Raw genomic sequence first — 22,022 nt, forward strand, 5'->3', positions numbered from 1 at the left:
AGTATGGGGTGAGATGGTGTAAACAAGTTTGTCTCATAACGAGTTCACCCAAGGGAGCGTGGCTCTCAGAGCCAGCCCTGAGTATTTATAATTGAAATTACACAGGGGCACTTTATTTAAAGGCTCAGACATAGGCTGAGTGTATTTATTCAGGGAGAGAGCTTCATGGGGCGGTGTGATCTGCTTTTAGATGCCCTTAGCTCTTTTCTGTTCATTTTAGCCCTGTAAGAAATAGGGGCCTTGAATCCAAAGATCCACATGGAGGCCCAAGTTCATTAGCACAGAACTGTCATTTCTCCTATCTGTTCCAAACAATAATCCTGTGGTGCTTTGCTGCTCATTGTGCCCCATGTCATTGGCCCAGCTGCTGAACCTCCACACACAGCTGGGGAAGTTGGTGAGCGTTGGATGCGTATATCATAAATAATGTCCAGCCTAGAAAATGGGTCTTGCCTAGGCTGTTTGTACCTAAAAGAAATCAATCCCCCATCCTAAATGCAAGTATGTGTGTTATCGTTCTAATTTATCCATCAAGCGTTTATACAAAGCTCCAAGCGCTGTGGGAGATGAACAGGGGCACCAGTCCCTCTTTGTATTCAGCTGTGTTTTGTTACACTGGCCCATGAATTGCATTGTGATAAAGCTGCAACATTTGGATCTGGGGCCAAAAAGTCCCCACAACATCTGTTGTTGGAATATTGGTGTGTTTTGGACCAAGACAGCTTCTAACGGTACATTGGGAAAAGTTCGCTTGGAAGTATCCCTGGGAAGTCACTGCTGCCTCCATCATACAAGGTGAGACTATTAAGCATACAGTTTTCAAGTAAAGTTTTAGTTCTGGAGAACATCTTTCTTTATCTTCAGGGCATACACACCATGAGCTCCCCCCAAATCCTTCCCCCATGTGCTTCCAACCATCTCTGGGGAGGCAGTCTAATAGATACGACTCTGGATTGAGAATCAGGAGAATAGAGGTCTATTTCTGCTGGGTCAGCTCTAGGGGCCTCTGCTTTCCCTCTCATGCTTGGGTCTGTATGTTCGTACTGTAAACTCTTCAGGGCAGGCTGCTCTGCTTAAAACCACAACTGCTGTGCCATGCTCAGTGCCTGAAGCAATTGCAAGAGAGAGGTCATAATGACCTGCTTTAACGTCTATCCCTCTTCTGAGTGCAGTGTGAGGAGCACAGAATGTCTTAGCCAGATAAGCAAAAATAAAAGGTTTCAGAGTAACAGCCGTGTTAGTCTGTATCCGCAAAAAGAAGAACAGGAATACTTGTGGCACCTTAGAGACTAACAAATTTATTAGAGCATAAGCTTTCGTGGGCTGTAGTCCACGAAAGCTTATGCTCTAATAAATTTGTTAGTCTCTAAGGTGCCACAAGTATTCCTGTTCTTCTTTTTTCAAAAATAAAAGGTTGCTTTTGCAGCTGCATTTAAAGGAAAGCTCCACTCATCTTGCTGGGCTTGGGAATCTGGCAACACAGCTTGGGTGTGAACAGGTGTCCACATCACAAAAACCACCACTGCCAATGGCACCAAATTTCTGCTTTATCAGCTGTCTCCAGAGGGAGGTCGAAGACTCACCAGGCAGACACTCCTACTCAGGGGAAGCTTGCACTGTTTTGTTATTTATTGTTTGCATTATTGTAGCATCAGTCATGGACCAGGCCCCCATTGTGCTAGGCCCTGTACAAACAAGAACAAGAAGATGGTGCCTACTCCAGGGAGCTTACAGTCGAAGTAGATAAGAGAGAACAGGTTGGTACAGACAGAAGAATACAAGGAAACACTGAGACAGTATTGGTTAGCACAATAGGTAGTGGTCTCAGTGCAGCAGCAACCTAGCCGCTGTAAATTTTTGTATACGCATCATGGCAAAGGAGAGTTTGGAAAAGGTATTTGAAGGTGGATAATGATGTCGCTTTACATATGTTTGTGGGGAGCTCTTCCAAAGCAAATGGGGCAGCCTGGGAGAAAGCACAAAGATATTTGAAAATGTAACAAGTGGGTGATGGAGGCTGGCATCGTGGGCTGATTGGAAGTGAGTATGTGCCATAGTGAATGATGGGTAGGGTGGGGGTTGACTGTGAAGGGCCTTGAAAGTGAAGAGAAAAAGCTTATGTTTGATGCAATAGACAAGCCAGTGGGGAGGGATGTGAAGCATTGGGATCGGATAGGAGATTGATCTCAGCAGCAGCAGCATTCTGAATGGATGTGGGGAGGGCAAGACTGCATTTGTCAAGGCCAGAGAAAAGTGTGCTGCAGTAATGGAGATGTTAGTCTTGATTATGACCAGCAAGGAAGAATTGGTTGCAGATCTGAGGGGGGAAGGCAACTTGGGTGAAAGCTATCATGAACTGATTCGTGGTTTTAAGGAAAGGAAGAAATGAGAACAGCAGAACAAGGACAATATACTTTAAAAAGAGACTTTCACAAACTCAGAGAACTGGTAGGTAAGGTCACATGGAAAGAAAATCTAAGGGGAAAAGATGTTCAGGAGAGCTGGCAGTTTCTCAAAGAGACAATGCTAAAGGCACAACAGCAAACTCTCCAGATGCAAAGAAAAGATAGGAAGACTATTAAGAGGTCAAGATGGCTGCATCAGGAGCTCTTTAATGACCTGAAAAGTCAAAAGGGAATCCTACATAAAGTGGAAACATGAACAAATTGTTACAGAGTACAAAAGAATAGCACAAGCATGTAGGGACAAAATCAAAAAGGCTAAGTCACAAGATGAGTTATACCTTGCAAGGGACATAAAAGGCAATAAGAAGAGGTTCTATAAATACATTAGGAGCAAGAGAAAGATGAAGGAAAGTGTAGGTCCTGAGCGGGAAGGAGAGCTAATAACACATGACTCCTGGAAGACTGAGGTGCTTAATGCCTATTTTGCTTCAGTCTTCACTAAGAAAGTTAATTATGACCAGATGCTTAACACAGTATTAACCGCAAGGAGGAAAGAACTGGTTAAATAGTTAGATGTGAGATATACTCAAGTCAGTATTGCCTGACAAAATTCACCCTAGGGTGAACTAGCTGAAGCAGTTTTGGAACCATTAGCAATCATCTTCAAGAACTCATGGTGGATGGGTGAAGTCCCAGAAGACTGGCGAAGGGCAAATGTAGGACTTCTATTTAAAAGGCGGAACAAAGCGGACCCAGGGAGTTATAAACCAATCAGCTAACTTTGATACCTGTAAAGATACTGACACAAATCATTAAGCAATCAGTTTGTAAGCACCCAGAGAATAATAGGGTTATAAATTAATGCCAACATGGATTTGTCAAGAATAAATAATGCCAAACAAATTTAATTTCCTTCTTTGACAAGGTCAAAGCAATAGGGGGAAGCAATAGACATGATATATCTTGATTTTAGTAAAGTTTTTTACATAGTCCTACGTAACATTCTCATAAGCAAACTAGAGAAATGTGTTCTAGATTAAACTACTATCACTCATTGCACAACTCATTGAAGAAACTAACTCAAAGAGTTGTGATAAATAAAGCAGGGGATAGCTCCCTTTGATGGACACCCAGCCAGCCCGTTAGCTGTAAAATCCCTCTTGGTAGCTGTTCTTTACTTGCTTTACCTGTAAAGGGTTAAAAAGTCCCCAGGTAAAGAAAAAACAAAGTAGGCACCTGACCAAAAGAGCCAATGGGAAGGCTAGAACTTTTTAAAATTGGGAAATAAATTTTGCCTTTGTCTGTTCTCTCTGGGCTGGAGGGACAGAGCAGCCATGCTATAAGCAGCGTAAGCCAGGTGTGATCATAAATCATCAGATCATGCCTAGAACTACTTATCTGAACTCCACATGTGTAAGTAGATCAGAATGTTTAGCTAGACGCAATTAGGGTTATTTCTTTTATTTCCTATTGGCTTGTGGACTCCTCTGTGCTAACCCCAGATGCGTTTGTTTGCTTGTAACCTTTAAGCTGAACCCCCAAGCAAGCTATTTTGGGTGCTTGATTTTTGGAATTGCTCTTTAAAATCTAGCAAAAGTCTAAGTTCCAGATGTATTTTCTTTTTTTCTTTGTTTTGTTTTGTTTTTAATACAATTTACTTTTTTTAAGAATGGGATTGGATTTTTGGTGCCCTAAGAGGTTTGTGCATGTAGTTTGATTAGTTGGTAGCCACAGCTAATTTTCCTTTGTTTTCTTTTTCAGCTCTTCCCTGGGAGTGGGGGTGTGTGTGAAAGGGCTTGAGGGTACTCCACAGGGAGGAATTCCCAAGTGCTCCTTCCTAGGTCCAAGGGGTTTTTTTGCATTTCGGTGGTGGCAGCGTTTACCAAGCCAAGGTCAGAGAAAAGCTGCAACCTTGGGAGTTTAATACAAGCCTGGAGTGGCCAGTATTAATTTTTAAAATCCTTGCGGGCCCCACTTCTGCACTCGGAGTGACAGAGTTGGGATTCAGCCTTGACAAGAGTAGTTATCAATAGTTCACTGTCAAACTGGGAGGATGTATCTAGTGGGGTTCCATGGGGGGCTGTCTTGGGTCTGGTACTGTTCAATATTTTCATTAGTGACTTGGATAATGGAGTGGAAAGTGGGCTTATAAAATGACACCAAGTCAGGGGGGGTTCACAAGCACTTTGGAGGGCAGGATTAGAATTCAAAATGACCTTGATAAATTGGAGAATTCGTGTGACTTCAACAAGTACATTCAAGAAAAACAAATACAAATTGCTTAAGGTGACCAGATGTCCCGATTTTATAGGGACAGTCCCGACTTTTGGGTCTTTTTCTTATATAGATTCCTATCACCCGCCACGCCCCTCCCGATTTTTCACATTTGCTGACTGGTCACACTAAAATTGCTACACTTAGGAATGAAAAATAAAATGCACAACTACAACATGGGGAGCAATTGGCAAGGCAGTAGTACTGCAAAAAGGGATCTGGGGGTTATAATGGATCACAAATTGAATACGAAGCAACAATATGATGCAGTTGCAAAAAAGGCTAATGTCATTCCGGGGTGCATTAACAGGAGTGTCATACGTAAGATGTGCAAGATAATTGTTCTGCTTGACACTGGCGAGGTCTCAGCTGTAATACTGGGTACTGTTTTGGCTGCCACACTTTAAGAAAGATGTGGATAAATTGGAAAGAATCCAGAAGAGAGCAGCAAAAATGATGAAAAAAGCCTTGATAACTTGACCTATGACAAAAGGTTTAAAAAACTGGGTTTGTTTAGTCTTGAGAAAAGAAAACTGAGGGGAGACCTGATAAATCTTCAGATATGTTAAGAATTGTTATAAAGAGGACAGTGTTTAAGGATTCTCCATGTCCACTGAAGGTAGGACAAGAAGTAATCTGCTTTGTCTGCAGCAAGGGAGACAGATTAGATGTTAGGAAAAACTTTCAAACCATAAGGATTGTTAAGCACTGGAGTAGGGAATTAAGGGAGGTTGTGGAATCTCCATCATTGGAGGTTTTTAAAATCAAGTTAGACAGATACCTGTCAGGGATGGTCTAGGTTTTCTTGGTCCTGCCTCAGCCTAGGTGGGTGGCCTTGGTGACTTCTCAAGATCCCTACCAGCCCTACATTTCTATGATTCTAAAAGAATCATCAAGATTTAGACATAACCTGGATGTCATGACCTTAGAGACACATCCAAGTCAAAGATGACACCCAGGTTACGAGCCTGAGTGATGGGTAGGATGGTGGTGGTGTCTCCAGAGACTGAGAAAGGCAGCAGGCAGGGCTTTCGAGCGGGGGACGGAGGGAGGTAATTAAGAGCTCTGTGTTAGCCATGTTGAGCTTGAGGTGACAGCTTGACAGCCATGCAGAATGTCAGCGAGACAGCCAGAGATTTTAGTCCGGACAGAAGGAGACAGGTCTGAAATACAGTAGATCTGCGAGATGTCAGCATAGAGATTATAGCTCAATTTGTGTTTGTGGATGAGATTCCCCAGAGATAAGCTGTAGAAAGAGAAGAGCTGGGGACCAAGGTCAGAGCCCTCTGGACAGGGCTGGCTCTGGCTTTTTTGCCGCCCCAGGCAAAAAAGCCTCCAGCTGCGACCCCCCCCCCAACCCCCAAGCGCGGCAAGGGGAGGGCGGCGAGCCCTGGCCGGGGCTCCGCTCTCCCCAGCGGCCGGGGGGAGGGCGCCGGGGGGGAGGGCAGCCACAGCCCTGGGAGGAGGGCGGAGTGCCCAGCTGGGGCTCCGCTCTCCCCGGCGGCGAGCCCCGGCCAGGGCTCCGCTCTCCCCAGTGGCCAGAGCGCTGGGGGGAGGGCGGCGAGCCCGGCCGTGGCCCAGCTCTCCCCGGCGGCCGGAGCCGGAGCACCGCGCCACCCCCGTCCAGGTGCCGCCCCAAGCACAAGCTTGGTGGGCTGGTGCCTGGAGTCGGCCCTGCCTCTGGAAGCCACCACAGAAAGCTGGAGGGGGGGGACTTAGATTCCAAGGCCACAAGGGACCATTGTGATCATCTAGTCCAGGGGTCGGCAACCTTTCAAAGTGGTGTGCCGAGTCTTCATTTATTCACTCTAATTTAAGGTTTTGCGTGCCAGTCATACATTTTAACGTTTTTAGCAGGTCTCTTTCTATAAGTCTATAATATATAACTGAACTATTGTTGTATGTAAAGTAAACAAGGTTTTTAAAATGTTTAAGAAGCTTCATTTAAAATTAAATTGAAATGCAGAGCCCCCCGGACCGGTGGCCAGGACCCGGGCCGTGTGAGTGCCACTGAAAATCCGCTTGCGTGCCGCCTTCGGCACACGTGCCATAGGTTGCCTACCCCTGGTCTAGTCTGACCTTCTGTATAACACAGGCTATAGAACTTCCCCCAAAGTAATTCCTAGAACAGATCTTTTAGAAAAACATCCAATTTTGATTTAAAATGTGCAGAGAATCCTTCATAAATTGTACCAATGGTTAATTAGTTCAAATGTATGCCTTCTTTCCAGTCTAATTGGTCTAGCTTCAATATCCAGCTACTGGATCATGTTATACCTTTCTCCGCTAGACTGAAGAGCACACTTTTAAATATTTGTTCACCATGTTGATACCTATAGACTGTATTCAAGTCACCCCAAAACCTTCTCTTTGTTAATCTAAATAGATTGAGCTCCTTGGGTCTGTCACTATAAGGCAAGTTTTCTCATCCTTTAATCATTCTTGTGGGTCTTCTCTGAATATTCTGCAAATTTTCAACATCCTGCTTGAATTGTGGGCACCAGAACTGGGCACAGTATTCCAGAAGCTGTCATACCAGTGTCATATACAAAGGTAAAATAACCTCTCTGCTCATACTTGAGTACTGTTTATGCATCCCAGGATCACATTAACTCCTTTGGCCATAACGTTTCATTGGGATCTCATGTTCAGCTGATTATCATGACCTGTCATGAGGAGGATCCTCTGAAGGAGCGATTAGAGAGGTAGGAGGAGAGCCAGGAGAGGACAGAGTTATGGAAACCACAGAAGGACATGATTTCAAGACGTGGTTGGTTACTGATGTTGAAAGGGTTGACAAGTCAAGGAGAATGTGGATGGAGTACTGGTTCTGAGCTTTGCATAGGAAGAGGTCATTAGGGACTTTGACAAGAGCAGTTTCAGTGGAGGGCGAGGGGCGGAAACCTGATTGGAGAGTGTCTAGGATGGAATTGGAGGAATGGAATTCCAGACCATGGTTTTAGACGGCGCAATCAATGAGCTTCGAGATGAAATGGGATGGTAGTTAGTGAGGCAGATGGGGTCAAGGGTGGGATTTTTAGATGGCAGAGACTAGAGCATGCTCATATTGTGAGGGGAAGAGAGCCAAAGGAGAATGAGGTTAAGGAGAAGAGTAGTGGAGAGAATGCGATTGGGTGCAAGGGAGATCAGGAGATGGGGTGGGGGTCACTTGGACAAGGAGAGGGAATAGAGAAGGAGAGCAGATGAGAAACTTCTGCATCTGTGACAGGAGAAGGAGGTGAGAGTTGTAGGAAGAAGGGAATGCCAACCAAGGGGAGGTAGAAGATCACTTTGTATTTTGTCAGTTTTCGCTTGGAAGAAATTGGTGGAGACCGGGGTGGGGGGAGGGAGAGGTGGTGAAAAGGAGGCTGAGATTGCGGGGGTGGATTCAGATAAGTTGGAGAAGTGGAGTTGTTTAGCAAGGAAGACGGTGGAACTGAAAGAGGAGGGAACAGATTTGCAGTGGAGGAAGACAGCCTGGGCACAAGATTTCCACCAGAGTTATGCTGGAGCACAGCTGTTCTGTGGGTAACCAGGCACCTTCCAGCTCAAGGGCTGTTCAGCTAAATCCATTTGCCATTTTTGTTTTGATCTCAATCAGGTTCTCATCTCATCATGCGAATCTTATTTGAGTGAATATAAGTTCTTTCCCTTACACTCTCCAGGTCAGACTGGAACCACCTGGGTATGTTCTCAGCAATATCAGGAGTTCTCTAGGTGCTTCAGCAAGAGATAAGGATCCACAGATGCAAGAACAGATGGCTTCAGAGCACTGAGGTCAGGCCTCTTTCTCACTACATCCAACTGAGCAAGGCACTGGAGACTGATAAGGATTCAGACTGGACCCTTATCTTGCAGCCTGTCACCATGGAGATGTTCCTACAGCTTTATTACTGGCCTCTTCTCCCAGTTTATTTTTATCAAAAAGGGCAGGGTAGAGTCTGGTGTATATAATTACCAAGGATAATTTCCCCAACCCATATCTTGGCATTTTGTTCCTGTTGGCAAAAGCAGGGCACACCTGGCACTGTAGAGCCGCAATCCATTTTTATAACAGAAACCCCACTGTCTATAACCTCCGATTCAGGATTTTGTACTTGTGATCTACATGTACGTTAGAGGCTATAGCCAGGACCATTTCTCAAACCTGGCCCCGTTCTAGGGTTTGGAGAAAGGGGATATTGAGAAAATGAGGCCTGGCTCTTCACCCAGCCCTTGTGTCAACTTTCCAGAACCAGAACTTGATGGGCTTGCAAAACCACAAGTTTTGGCCCATCTCCACTGTTTTTAAAGTGAATAAGTGAGGTTTTTTTCCCCTAAGGAGCAGAGGTGAATTTAGGACTAAACTGAGATATAATGGAAAGGCATGAGTGATCATCCATAGCAGGGGCCCTGCATAGTGACGGATGAGATAAGTAGGAGGTGAGAGGATAGATCATCAGTGTAAATCATTTTCTTTTTATAAGGTTTTAGTGAAACAGTAAGGCCATGGTCTGAGCGTTGGCTGTCCTTTCCCCGTTCTATATTTCAAGTGGCCACTGTGTGGTGCTGTTACCACATCATGTTGGCATGGGCAGAAAATGCATCAGCCTTTTCCTTTCTTGGACCAGCTGGAGGAGGATGCACAACAGAGTTTCACTGGGATGGAGCCTTGGCAGCTGTCTTTGGACTGTGGGCCATGGCTGGGGTCTGAGCATTCGGTAGCCAGGGTAACAGGCAAATGAGACAAAGCCCTGTCTGGGAGGATAGCACCAGATCGGAGAGAGCTGTGGGGCTGGGAGGGAAATGTCCATGTGCTTTGTAAGGATCGTGGCAGGGAACTGTCGCTGCTAAACCCCATCACCCCATGTGACCAAGAGGTTAGACGACAGGCTTCTACCTTCAAGGCAGAGGCCTCAGGGGGCAGGTCAGTGAGGCCGGGATTTGGTTTTGCAGTCCTGTGGCCAGTCCCCAGGATCCCTGGGCTATTGTGTCATTGCTACACCTTAACTTCCCTCTCTGACAGACCCTGCTGCTTGGCCCATGTTCTTGGGAGGTGTGATTCAGCTCTTTGGGGTAGGGCCCATCCTTGTGTTCTGCATTTGTACAGGGCTTAGCACAATGGGGTCCTGATGCACGACGGGTTCCTCAGTCGTCATAATTAGAACGTTTACTAGCCCAGGCACAGCATTCTCCTTGCCTGCTTTGTACTTGTAGACTGAGAGAAACCTGGGGAAAAATGCTATTGCTTGCTGCGGTGCCTGTCAAAACAACACTGCTCTCTCCCCAGCCAAACGGGGCTGGGTGGAGTGTCACAGGGCTGGCTCTCTCCAGTCCGTTTGTTGCACAGTGCCTATTGTTGATCTTAATCAATGCTGGTGTTTGGCAGAGATCCCAGCACATGCCAAGGAAGCAGCAGCCCCGCTCAGTTTCCAGCAGGAGCCCTCTGGCATAAATAGCAGAGGGGGTCGCCATGTTCCACTGGCTTCTGCTGCTTTGTCAGTCCCTCAGGACCAAGCTGCTGTTGGTAACAATCCCGGCCAAGCAATTCTTTGGCTCCCTGACCAATGGCAAGCCACGTGGACCAGCGCACTGCCCACCCCGCGTTCCTCAGGGAAAAGGCCAGGAGGCTCACAGCACTCTGAACTTGTGTGTTGGATTTAAAAACAAAAAATCAGGAAAGGGCTGAGGGGAAAGAACTTCCCTTCGTGTGCCTGTAGTGTCTGCAAAGGATGAACTCAGCATGGCTGAGTCTTTGCTGTCAAATGACTCGGGGATGGTTCAGTGAGGGACTTTAGATTAAATTTAAAGAAAAGAAAACACGTTCCCGGAGATGAAGTTAATAGATTGCAGGCCAGAAGGAATTGTGATCATCTAGTCTGGCCTTCAGTGTAACACAGGTCAGAGAATGTTATCAGAACAATGACTGGAACTGATCTTTTAGCAAAACGTCCAATCTTGAGTTAAAAATGGCCAGTGGTGGAGACTAGGGTTACCATTCGTCCGGATTCCCCCGGACATGTCCGGCTTTTTCAGGTTAAAAATAGCGTCCGGGGGGAATTTGTCAATGTCCGGACTTCCCCTCCTCCCCCCTCCCATGCAGAGCGTGCGCGCGGCTAACAGGGCAGCCGGTGCTCCAAAAGCCAGAGCCAGAGCTGCACTTCCCCGCTCCTCCCTCCTGAAACTTGACACCACTCCCCTCCTCCCCCGCCCGCCCTGCACTCACAGATCGCCGGCCGTTCGCCTGGAGCTCAGAGCATGCTTCCCCCCCCTCCCCCCCGGCTGTGTTTACTGCAGCACAGTAAGGGGGCCGGGGGCCAGAGAAGTGGCAGGGAGGTTCGGGGGGGGGGGGTAATCAAGAGACAGGGAGCAGGGGGGAGGGTTGGATGGGTCAGGGAGTTCGGGGGGGGGGGCTGTCTGGGGGTTGGGGGTGTAAGGTTTTGGGTAGTCAGGGTACAGGTGGGGGGGGTCTCAGGGGACAGTTAGGGGACAAGGAGCGGGGGGGGTGTTTGGGAGTTCTGGGTGGGGCTGTCTGGGGGTTGGGGGTGTAAGGTTTTGGGTAGTCAGGGTACAGGTGGGGGGGTCTCAGGAGGGGGCAGTCAGGGGACAAGGAACAGGGAGGCTTAGGTAGGAGGTGGGGTTCTGGAGGGCAGTTAGGAGCAGGGGTCCCAGGAGGGGGCAGTCAGGGGACAAGGAGCGGGGGGGGGGTCCGGGAGTTCGGGGCAGACTTTCTGGGGGAGAGTGGATAAGGTTTTGGGCAGTCAGGGTACAGGTAGGAGGTAGGGTCCTGGGGGGCAGTTGGGGGGGTCTTAGGAAGGGGCAGTTAGGGGATAAGGAGCAGGGAGGCTTAGGTAGGAGGTGGGGTTCTGGAGGGCAGTTAGGAGCAGGGGTCCCAGGAGGGGGCAGTCAGGGGACAGGGAGCAGAGGGGTTTAGATGGGTCAGGAGTTCTGGGGGGGGCTGTCAGGGGGTGGGGGTGTGGATAAGGGTTGGGGCAGTCAGGGGACAGGTAGGGGGTAGGGTCCTAGGGCGCCAGTTAGGATGTGGGGAAGGTCTCAGGAGGGGGCAGTCAGGGGACAAGAGGCAGGGAGGCTTAGGGAGGGGGTGGAGTCCTGGGGGGCAGTCAGGGGACAAGGAGTGGGGGGGAGGGTTGGGGGTTCTGAGGGGGCAGGAAGTGGGAGGGAGTGGAAGGGGCAGGGGCGGGGCTAGGACAGGATGGGGGCGGGGCTAGGACAGGGGCGGGGCTCCTCCCGTCCTCTTTTTTGATTGTTGAAATATGGTAACCCTAGTGGAGACTTCATCACAATCTTTGGTAAACTGTTCAAGTGCTCACCATTACAAATGTCTGCCTTGCCTCTAATTTCATTTAATATCGCGCTATGCCCCCACTAGCCCCAGCATTTTGGGTCTAGCTATCCTTCCCCTGAGGTTTTTAACAATAATTTTTCCTTTACCGCCTTCCTTCTGAACTCACACAGGGTGCGTGGAGCAGTGCTTGCTGTGCAGTGTTTCAGAGATGTGGCTGGAGGGGACCTATGACCACATGTACGGAAGGGCACAGGCAAGGGGGCTGACACCACAAACCCAATAGCCTATGAATTGGTGTCCAGGACACAATTGCCTTTGCATATCAGCTTGCAGTCCAACCCAGAAAGGGGGGAGAGAAAATGCAACGCTAGCCGCTTTTAGAGTCATTCTAGAGAGGGCCCAGACAATCTCACTCAGATGTGTTGGCCCCAGCGCTAGCCCATAAGAGCACGCGTTGGAAGAAGCTAGACAGCTCAGAGCGTGGCCCTGCTTTGGCATGAGTAGCTTTAGCTCAACTCCTCTGCTACCGCAACCTCAGGCTGGGCGTAGAACAGGACACCCAAGCTGTCTGTCTCGCCGGAGTTATGAATGAATTCCTCTGCACTTGGCTTAGCCACCTCCAAGGCTACTCGACTGCTCGTGGGATCCAACAGGCCACAGCTTAGCATATAAACAGTTTACAAATCAGCCTGCTGCTAGGCCTGGCTTGTTAAATAAAGAGCAGGGAAATTTGCAATAAGCAGGCTGTCTGCATAGCCTCAGCACTCAGGGGAGGGGCATGACACCAGAGCACGCCGTATGGGATGCAGTGGAGGCTGCTAGGAGGCAGTGTTGGAATGAAGCCAGGTGTGATTCAGGATTGCTGAAGGAGCTGCCCCATGGGACTGAAGGCAACACGTGGTGAACGTGCACAAGGAGGCTCATAGCTGCTGGGTGATGAGGCATCAGGCCCAGTGAAGGTGGCTGTTGCTCCTACCCCACCTTCCACCAGACTGGTCTTCAGCAGCCAAATTTTCATGTGATTATGATCAAGCAGGAGCCTTGCAATGATATCGATGAAAGGGGCTGAGCAACAGTGTTAGATGGGGCCTGGCAACATACAGTGGAGTATAGCTGAGACAATTGGAGCACAGGGGTTTTGGTCTTTCTGTGACTTAGGTGACCCATCCCTCACCTCCCACCAACTGGGGATTGGCCAATTTTCTGGTGCCAGACAGCCATTTGAATGCCCCGCCTCCTCTAACCGATTTGGTGCTAGATGCTCTAACCACAGGCGCTCAGCACCTAGGGGCAAAGCTCAGTACTGCCTAGGAACAAGCTGTTTTGGTGCATAAAATGTGCATAGGATTTTCATGGGTGACCTAGCAAGTAATACAAGCGCAAAGTGCTAGCTTATAAGGGCTTTAGGTGCCCTAACCCTGGAGGCTCCAAAAGTATCAAGTTTCTGCTGGTCAAGTCTCCTCAATACCTACCTTTCTGCCAGGGCACACGTGCGAGGCCGCCAAGTTCCTCAGTGCCCTAACTTCTGCCTAAGCCTCCACATACCTCTCAGATGGGGTGTCCCCTGTCCCCCCGCTATCTCGCCAGCAGTGCTTGATGCAGGAGGCATGCGCTGAGGAGGCCTAAAAGACAGCTGGGGTGAGCAGGTCCGGAATGGTTGGGTCAGGCTGGGTGGTGTGCATGCTCCTGTCCCAGTCTACCTAATAGCCTTGTGGTCAAACCCTCTGCTGGGCTATGGGAGAGCCCTAGGTTTGAATCCCTGCTCTGCCTGATTTGGAGCAAACTCTTGACCCAAGGTCTCCACCTAGCAGGAGAGTGCACTGTGCAGTGAAGGCTGTTGGGCACTCTGGGAATGGGTCTGGCTTTCCTGTTCCCCTTTGTTTAATTAATTAGCTATTCATTGGAGCAGGGATTTGAACTTGGGTCTCCCATATCACAGGTGAGATGCCTAACCACAAGCCTCTCACTTGGCAACCTGCTGGGCCCCCACTCTTTCGTGCAAGGCCCACTCCTGTAGACATGCTTGCCTATGAGATAGGCAGGGACTGCCCAGTTTGAGACACTTGCTTGGGGGGGAAATATGCCACTGAGGTTTTGGCTTTAATGATGGCGCTGAGCTGAGGGGTTGTCAGCACTTAGGTGGCTTTGCCCCACCTACTAGCGGAAACAGGCATCTATAGGGCTAGGCAGCAGTTGAGATCTGGTTTTGAAGTTGTCAGTGACGCCTAAATATCGTTGTGGGTCTAGCACTAGGCTCTGTTGCACACACCAATCTAGAATGGCTTGAGGCAGATGTGACCAGTAGGCTCCATCTCTCTCATGCCCAAGGACTGATGATAAAAGGGCAATAGCGGGTCTGGGTATGGCCATAGCCATGTTCCAATCATGCTGGAGGAGAGTGAGGTGCAACGACTGCACGAGAGGGCGAGGTGTTTGGTGCAAAGGAGGCAGAAAGTAGACCAGGAAGCTGGGGGAATGGGCGCTATGGCTCTCATTTTTGCTGTCTTGGGGCTTGTCTGCTCTAAATTAATACCTGTGCCTCTAAAGATTGTGTCATCTTCCTGCCCATTTTGGAGCTGCCCTGGCTCCGGTAACTGACCTGCTGTAGCCTTGTGGCAGCTGGGGATTTCAGCTGGAGCACCGGAAATACCCTGGCCACACTTTTACCTGCCTCAACACGCCCTTGGTGCTGGGGACAACTGCAGGAGAAGCAGAGCCCATAGAACCAGCTCTGCTCCCGGTAGGGAAGGCCCCTGTGCTGGGAGCCTTCCCTTGCATCCCCTTGTTCCTGTTGAAGTCCATGGCAAAACTCCCATTGACTTCAATGAGTGAAGGTTCAGGTCTTTGTCCTTTTTTGGGTGAATAGACCCACCCAGTGAGACCCCTAGGTAAATGTGTATCTTAGATTCAAATGCAGCCCTCGCTGGGGGTGGCGGGCGGAATGGACCACAAGCTCCTTTACTCAGTCTGCTCTCCCCGTGTTCCAGAGCAGAGCCAGATTCCTTCCCAGCGCTGTGAATTCCCCAATATACTTGAAAGCAAAAGTGGAGCTACAGTCCTTCTGAGCTGGGCTGCGTGGTGAACGCTTGAAGCCTCTCCTTATGTGACGTATGCTGGATCCACCTTAGAACACAGAACTGTCCTCCAAGCCTACTGTACACCTTGAAGGTAGGTGGCTTAGTAGTGCTTTAGCTGGCTGTTACTACCACACTTAGTAACTGTGGTGTGCCAAGAACCGCTTCACCCTTCCACGGAAGTCAGAGGTGAAAACTATTTACTCATTTCATCTGGCCCATGCAAGTTCTGCTGTATGCACTGTCTAGCTGTAGATACTCTGCGGTTGAAGCATCTTCCTGCCATTTATTATTAGCTTTTCATTTTTAAATGTTGTTGTACCTACTCTTGGGTCACAGCCTTATGACCAAATTATACCTCTGCATGCATGCGTCGGGTTCTTACTCTTAATGGGAACCATGTGGCTGCAGCTGAAACAGGAGACACATGGGACCATGGTCTTGTGTGTGTATATACAATAGTGAAGACAAGAACCTCAGCTGATGTAAGTAAGTATGGGTTTTTTTTACTTCAATGGAGCAGCACCACTTTACATAAGCTGGAGAGGTAGGTGGCCCCGCCTCTTGACGAAACAGCAGTTTAAAAAAAAAAAAAGGTTAGTTAAACATTCTTAAAAGCCGGGGAGAACTTGTACAAGACAGTGTTTTATTTGTTTCATAATCAGGTAAAATTATATTAATGTAAAACAGGTAAACAGACAAAAATAAAACACACAGCACAGAACACTATGCTATAGAATATAGACATGGAGAAGTGCAAACCCCTCCCCCGTGCCCCTTTCCCCCCACCCCCAACAATCTGCTTTAAAAGTAACTATACAAGATTAACTGTCTTAGAAATTGGGAAAATAAAAATACTGCTTTTTCTTAAACCGAGGTGGGAGGGGGGAATCCATAGAAACAATTTTCACTCCAATATCAAAAAAGCAGGATTTTCAGTGAACACAAAATTCTATAAAATTACCATTGATTCGTGTTAATTTTTTTCAGATTTTTTAAAGTTGCTTTAAAAAGGATAAAAAGTGCACAGACACCCTTATAAGGCACAAACAGATCTTCTGTACAAATCATATCAGACTAAAAAATATATATAGCAATACAAGTACAAACAATTAAATTCCTATGAGGACACCTTTTTCCTGGGAAATCTTAGAGGCCTCTCTGGATCTCCGTTGGAAAATCCTCAACCAACTGGAATAGGTAGGGAGACACGTCCACTAACGCTCATTTCACAATCCACGGCACAGCCACACTGTGGACATTAAACTAGCTTAATTACCCTGAATGAACGAGCCCTCGCAGTCTCTGCTGGATGCTGCCGTTTTGGAAATCGGTTTGCAGCTGCTATTCTGGGAATTTAAACCTGTGCAACATTTTCTCTTCCCAGCTCTCTCCCCTGCATTGACCCATCATCTGAAAAAGATGTATGCCAAAAACACTGTAGGTGGCAGGTGCCAAGGCAGTAGGATGGCCACTGGCAGGGCCGGCTCCAGGGTTTCGGCCGCCCCAAGCAGCCAAACAAAACAAAACAAGCCGCGATCGCGATTTGCGGCGGCAATTCAGCGGGAGGTCCTTCGCTCCGAGCAGGAGTGAGGGACCGTCCGCCGAATTGCCGCCGAACAGCTGGATGTGCCACCCCTCTCGGAAGTGGCCGCCCCAAGCACCTGCTTGGTAAGCTGGTGCCAGCCCTGGCCACAGTGATGAGTGAATTAAGGAATAGGTTTGGGAGAGCCACTCGGGAACAGCTAAGCAGGGAAGGCTCAGTTGTGTTTTGCACCATTTTGCCAAATTATAACACGCAATGGAGGAGGCTGGGTTAGTGGCCCTAGGCTACATCTTGGTTCCATCATACTGAGCCAAAACACTACGGGAAACAGAATATGTGCAGTTTTTAAAGTCAATGGGGCCAGATCTTCAGCTGGTGTAAACGGTCATAGCGCCATTGACTTAATGGAGCAATGACAGTTTACACCATTTAAAGATCTGGCCCAAATCTATGCAAGTCTCGGTCTCTCCCTCGGCTGTGGTTTTTAAACAGGGATCAGGCCCTCCCTGAAACTAGTTGTTGAAAGGGCAGATTCCCAAGAAATTCCATCAAGTTTGATTTGCAGCCATCCCGTGTTCTTTGAGCATAAGCAGCATGCTGTTTCTCTCTTTTCTCAGGAACAGCAGTGACGGGGCTTGGAATCTGGGATTCTGCAACTGGAGACCAGCTGAACCAGACACAGCGAGGTCTGGTAAGTATCTTCTTCCCTACCACTAATCCACAATCAGAGAGAGCAGCTTGCAGGGACAATGTCCTGGCCCTAACTGTTGGACTGTGAAGGGGGTATTCTACCACTGGCCTTAAGGCATCAAAATGGTGACTTGCAACCTCCCATTGAGATCTTCCGAATCCAGAGACCTCAGAATCTACCCCAACTAATGGTATTCAGAGCTCCTAAGGTAGAGTCTAATGCCTTTGGCTTATCTTCGGCCAGAAACCTATCTATCTCACATCTGCTGAACTAGTGCTCATTAGCATACTGAGAGAGTAGAGTACTTACTTAAACCTACTAAATCCAAAGCCAAACCTACTTTTTTTCTTCCTACTGTGGGGTTCAAGGATTCATTTGTGCTGTAAAACACAGAAAAGCCATGCTCAACTTCTGATACAAGATGTTGGACGCCTCTACAAGAGGCAATGCGATTGCAGTCCTCTGTTGCAATGTTTAATGTGAAGTCCCAGGGGAGGGGCAGGTCTTCAGCTGTTGTAGGTTGTCATTAGCTTAGTCCCTCCAGAGCTGTGATGGTTTACACCAGGTCTAGACCTGCTCCTGTCTTTAAGCTGTACCTGAAGTTTTGCAGTTGGTTGATAGTTTAAGGGGTGCCGTTTGTTTTGTTACATTTATTGTGCAGCATGGTGAGACCCCAAGTAGCCAGCATCCACCTAATGAATCCTCTTTAGAAATCTCAAATCAGGTCAGCCAGGGCGCTAGTATAGAAATGCAGTGCATGAGATCTGAGCTAAGGCTGCAGCAGCTACTCTTAATAGTCGTCAAGAAGAGACAGTTTTCCTCTTCCCCGTTTAGCTACTTCAACAGCTGCGCATCAGGAAAAAACCCAAAGGGGAGGGAGGACACTTTGATCCTTTTGAAGCATTTCTCATCATCTAACAGGTAACCATAATCTATCTCCATTTGAGCTCTGTTATTCCACCACCAGCTTCCAAAGCACGAGCTGGGCAGATCAAAGCAAGTTTGCTGATGCCACTTAACTGTGAAGTGCTACAGTTAAAGCATCCAAGTCAAGAACAGCCAAAGACTGAGAGCAACAAAGTGGAGATGGAATGAAACGAGGCCAGAGGCCCCAGGACCAGAGGAGGAGACCCAAAGAAATAAACGACCTCAAATAGCTTCTCATGGTTCAGCTACTCTAGCCCTGTGGTGCATGTGACTGTTCTGTTTTCATTTCTAGATTGATAAATGCACTTCTCCTGAGAAAGCAGCTGTTACACACAGGGCTGTAAATGATCACTATGCTGGGATCAGACATGCCTCATTTCCATCTCGGCCATTATGACCGCATCCTCATCACTTCCGTGTGTACATGAGCTTGGCTGCTACTAGCACAGGGCTGAGTAAAAAAGTCACCTCCAGGCTTTTTCTATGAGCTGACTGAGGGAAAGTGGCGGTGGGCGTACAGATGTGTCCATTCTGAGGTACAAAAGACAGAGCCAACAGGAAGTAAGTAGAGCTACACCTACCTCACCTCACTTCATTGTAGTAGCGGGTTTTACATCCCAGGCAGAATTCCATAGTTTATAGCTGTCTAAAATGAAAACTAAAATCCATTTACCTTTCAAATCCCAGCATCTAATAATAGCCTTCAACCCTGTTTTCAGGAGGTAATGCCAAGTGGGATGCTTGTTAATTTCAATTAGATGCTCTGAATTGCTCACTAAAATAACAGGATTTCCTGCCAGGGCAGAGACAGCCTAGCCCGTTGCATGCTTTGTGGATAAAACCTTGAGCAGAGGAGAATGCAAATTAAATCGTACTTTTACACAACACTTTAAGGACAAAAAGGAAACTTTCTGGAACTTCGAAATACTGAATGTTGCCACTGTCAGCCTCTCTGGTGAGAGTACAGCCTTGCTGCCACTGCTCACAGATGCCGGAGTACAATAGCTTACAGCCTCCACTGCATTTAGTGACTTCAGCTCCATGAGGTTTCTGTAAGACATTTTACTACCAGTGGGGAAAGATGTAAGTACCATGCTCAGGTGCAGGCTGCAAAGAAGGGGTTAAAAGGGACTTAAGTCACAAATGACTGAGTGCTTAGCAGCTGTTAGATGACCCATGAAGATACTGTTTTATGGGGAAGAGCAATGCAATCTATTTTACATTAAACATTTTACAATTACAAGAATATTAAAGATTTCTCTCCCTCCTGTGCAGACAGTGTTAGCTGCATGCACTAGCTACCTGCTCATTTCCTTTGCTCTAGGCTGAGATAATGTAGCTGCGCGTCTGTCTCTCTTTCATGATCGAAGGCCAGGTGGTAACAGACTACAATGAAAATAACTCCAGTAAATACCTTAAAAGGCCTATTAACTAAATTACTACCGTTGCTTTGAGGATCCAAAATAGATTGTATTAGTTCCTCCCCTTGCTAGTACCAAGGTCTGGCTTCAGCCAATCTACTGCTATATTGAGTCTTAGGAAGTTGGATGGTTTGCTCCTAATATGCACTTAGTCCTCCTTCCTGCATTTCCCTCCCAATTCCTTTAAGAAGGTGAATGCAAAAGCTGTTTTCCATATACACAAACTCAGGGTTCTGTGTTCCCACTGCAAGAGCCAGTGACAATAGACATCTCAGACTGCTTAGGGCACTCATTATTCTGGTACAGCTGTTGACACTACAGAGTTCAGATCTTGGGTAAGTAAATGAGGATCTGATTTCTAAACTACTTTGTTCTGAAGTGTAATTTGTAGCCTACATCTATATTCAGTCCCTGACTTGGAATTTAATATTTTTATTCTTTTTACGATATAAAAAGCATTCAGTTCCACCTTTAGCTACGATACTAGAGCTGATTCTGACTCTGTTCCATCGCATGGTGCTGCCTGGACAAGCACTATCCCCAGGGCAGTTTAAGTTTTCACTCCCTGGGTGTGAAAGCGGGAACTTCTGACCCAGGTGACACCTTAAAGATTAATAAACTCCCTCCCTGCACCAGCATACCTCCCCCCCGCCCCCCCCCCCCCCCAAAAGCCATTGCACAATAAATTTCTCTTTTGCAGCTGGAATGGGCCCACCACAGCGATTTGCTGGCTGGCTTCATAGAGCAGCATCATTTTGAAGCCCTGCCTACTTGGAAGCCTTCAGGCCCCAGTCAGACCAGAGAGCTCCTCAGCTCAGTTATATCCCTGATTTGTTCTAGCAGTCAAATATGGAAACACAGACAATGAGCCACTTGGTAACGACCGACCAGCATGATAACCCATAAGCAGGGACGGAAAGGCATGGTTACGGCTAGCAGAGTTCTTTCCTCCCACGCCGAGGGAGGGCGAGATCAAGGGCGGTATATTTTAATAACATCTTTGATGACTCGTCGGCAGATTGGGCAGCAGGCATTGAGTTGCTTCTTCAGCTTAAGACCACAGGTGTTGCACAGGCACATGTGTCCACAGGTGTAGATCACAGTGTCCACTTCACTGTCGAAGCAGACAGTGCACTCCCCATTCTGGCTGCTCGAGGCCTCTGGAGGGGGAAAGACGGGAGAGACGGGGGGGCTCAGAGGGGAACTTGGAGCAGTCACTGCAAAGGAGAGGGCGGGAGAAAAAGAAATGTTACTCAATAGCAAGAATGGATCAAACAAGAGGGTTTGATAGTTATATTGTATTATTAGCCACACATCCACTTTAATAATTTTTCCTAGGTATTTCCCTCAACCTCCATCCTTAAATCCTATTGTATGAGCCCTGTATTACGTGTTCAAATGAGTCAGATTCTGGTTTACACATCTGGTTACAAGCACCGTGTGTGTGTCCATTCACAGCCTGGCATGAATTTTAAACAGCTGCATATTTCCCTTGCCCTTAAGAGCGAAGCATTACATTCACAGGACTGTACATCTGGGTTGGTGCACAGCACCTTGCTCTTTCAGAAGGCCCTATGGAATCTGGCTAAGAGTCAACTCTCATGCAGCGATGAGACGTATTATAATAGTGGCATTTCTGGCTGGGAATGCAACACTGAACTTCGAGCCACAAGTATTTGCCAGTTATATTACAAGATGAGAAATTCTTGGGAATCTGCCTGAGCTCAAGACAATAGCACTTTGTGCAGTGTTTTCAGGGTGTAAAGTGCTAGCTACACAGTGACTGAGCCTCACCCTGGGAGGTGGACAAGACGTTATATTTCTGTACATAGTAGAGAAAACCAGAAGAATTTAAATGGTTTATGGGGCCACAGAGAACATACTGGAGATCTCGGATCAGAACTTCCTGGCTCCCAGTTCCACATGCTCCTGCTATTTTGTACATGGTCTCAGAATCTTGCCCTTATCCCTTTATTACCCTCTAGGCTGTCACACATTAGCACTAATGCATATTACACCAATGAGCTGCCTTGGGAAATCCAGGCTCCTATGTCTGGATGCTGGATTTCCATACACCATGCAGATAGCAACAATTCTAACTAAGGTAGGCAAGAAAACCTGCTGGGTTTTTGTTGTTTGTTTCCTGACCAGGACGATGACCATGTGTCTTCCAAGCTGCAGGGGCGCACCGCAAAGGCCTCCCTTACCTAGTGATGACTCTGAAGCAGACGAGGACCTATTCACGCTGAAGGCCATATCTGAGTCACTGTCATACTGTGAGCCTCCAGGGGATCCTGAGGGAGAGACAGTTCCAGGACTGGACTGGACAGTGCCTGCAAGTACAACAGAGTTCAGTCAGTTACAGGTGGAATGGACCTCCCAAGCATCATCAGTGCTAA

At 47.7% G+C, this 22,022-nt stretch overlaps 1 protein-coding gene and 1 long non-coding RNA gene across 10 annotated transcripts in view; one reads left to right on the forward strand and one right to left on the reverse strand.

Annotated features, from left to right (window-relative positions):
- Positions 1-1,403: 1,403 nt before the first annotated feature.
- Positions 1,404-16,459, forward strand: LOC112058780 (uncharacterized). Its single transcript, XR_002887958.3, has 3 exons — positions 1,404-3,818; positions 8,345-8,456; positions 14,952-16,459. It is a non-coding gene; the product is annotated as an uncharacterized LOC112058780 (long non-coding RNA).
- The window catches only part of NEURL1B (neuralized E3 ubiquitin protein ligase 1B), a 222,754-nt gene continuing 216,395 nt past the window's right edge, over positions 15,664-22,022 (reverse strand). For all 9 annotated transcript variants that reach the window (XM_005298051.4, XM_005298052.4, XM_065555906.1 and 6 more), the window contains 2 exons: positions 21,831-21,956; positions 15,664-20,840 (listed from right to left, as the gene is read on the reverse strand). In XM_005298051.4, coding sequence (XP_005298108.1) covers positions 20,596-20,840; positions 21,831-21,956 — 371 coding nt within the window. In that variant the 3' untranslated portion in view covers positions 15,664-20,595. The remainder of the gene's footprint in view (positions 20,841-21,830; positions 21,957-22,022) is intronic.

Source organism: Chrysemys picta, chromosome 8 (genome assembly GCF_011386835.1).
Source record: "Chrysemys picta bellii isolate R12L10 chromosome 8, ASM1138683v2, whole genome shotgun sequence".
NCBI classification, from domain to species: Eukaryota; Metazoa; Chordata; order Testudines; family Emydidae; genus Chrysemys; species Chrysemys picta.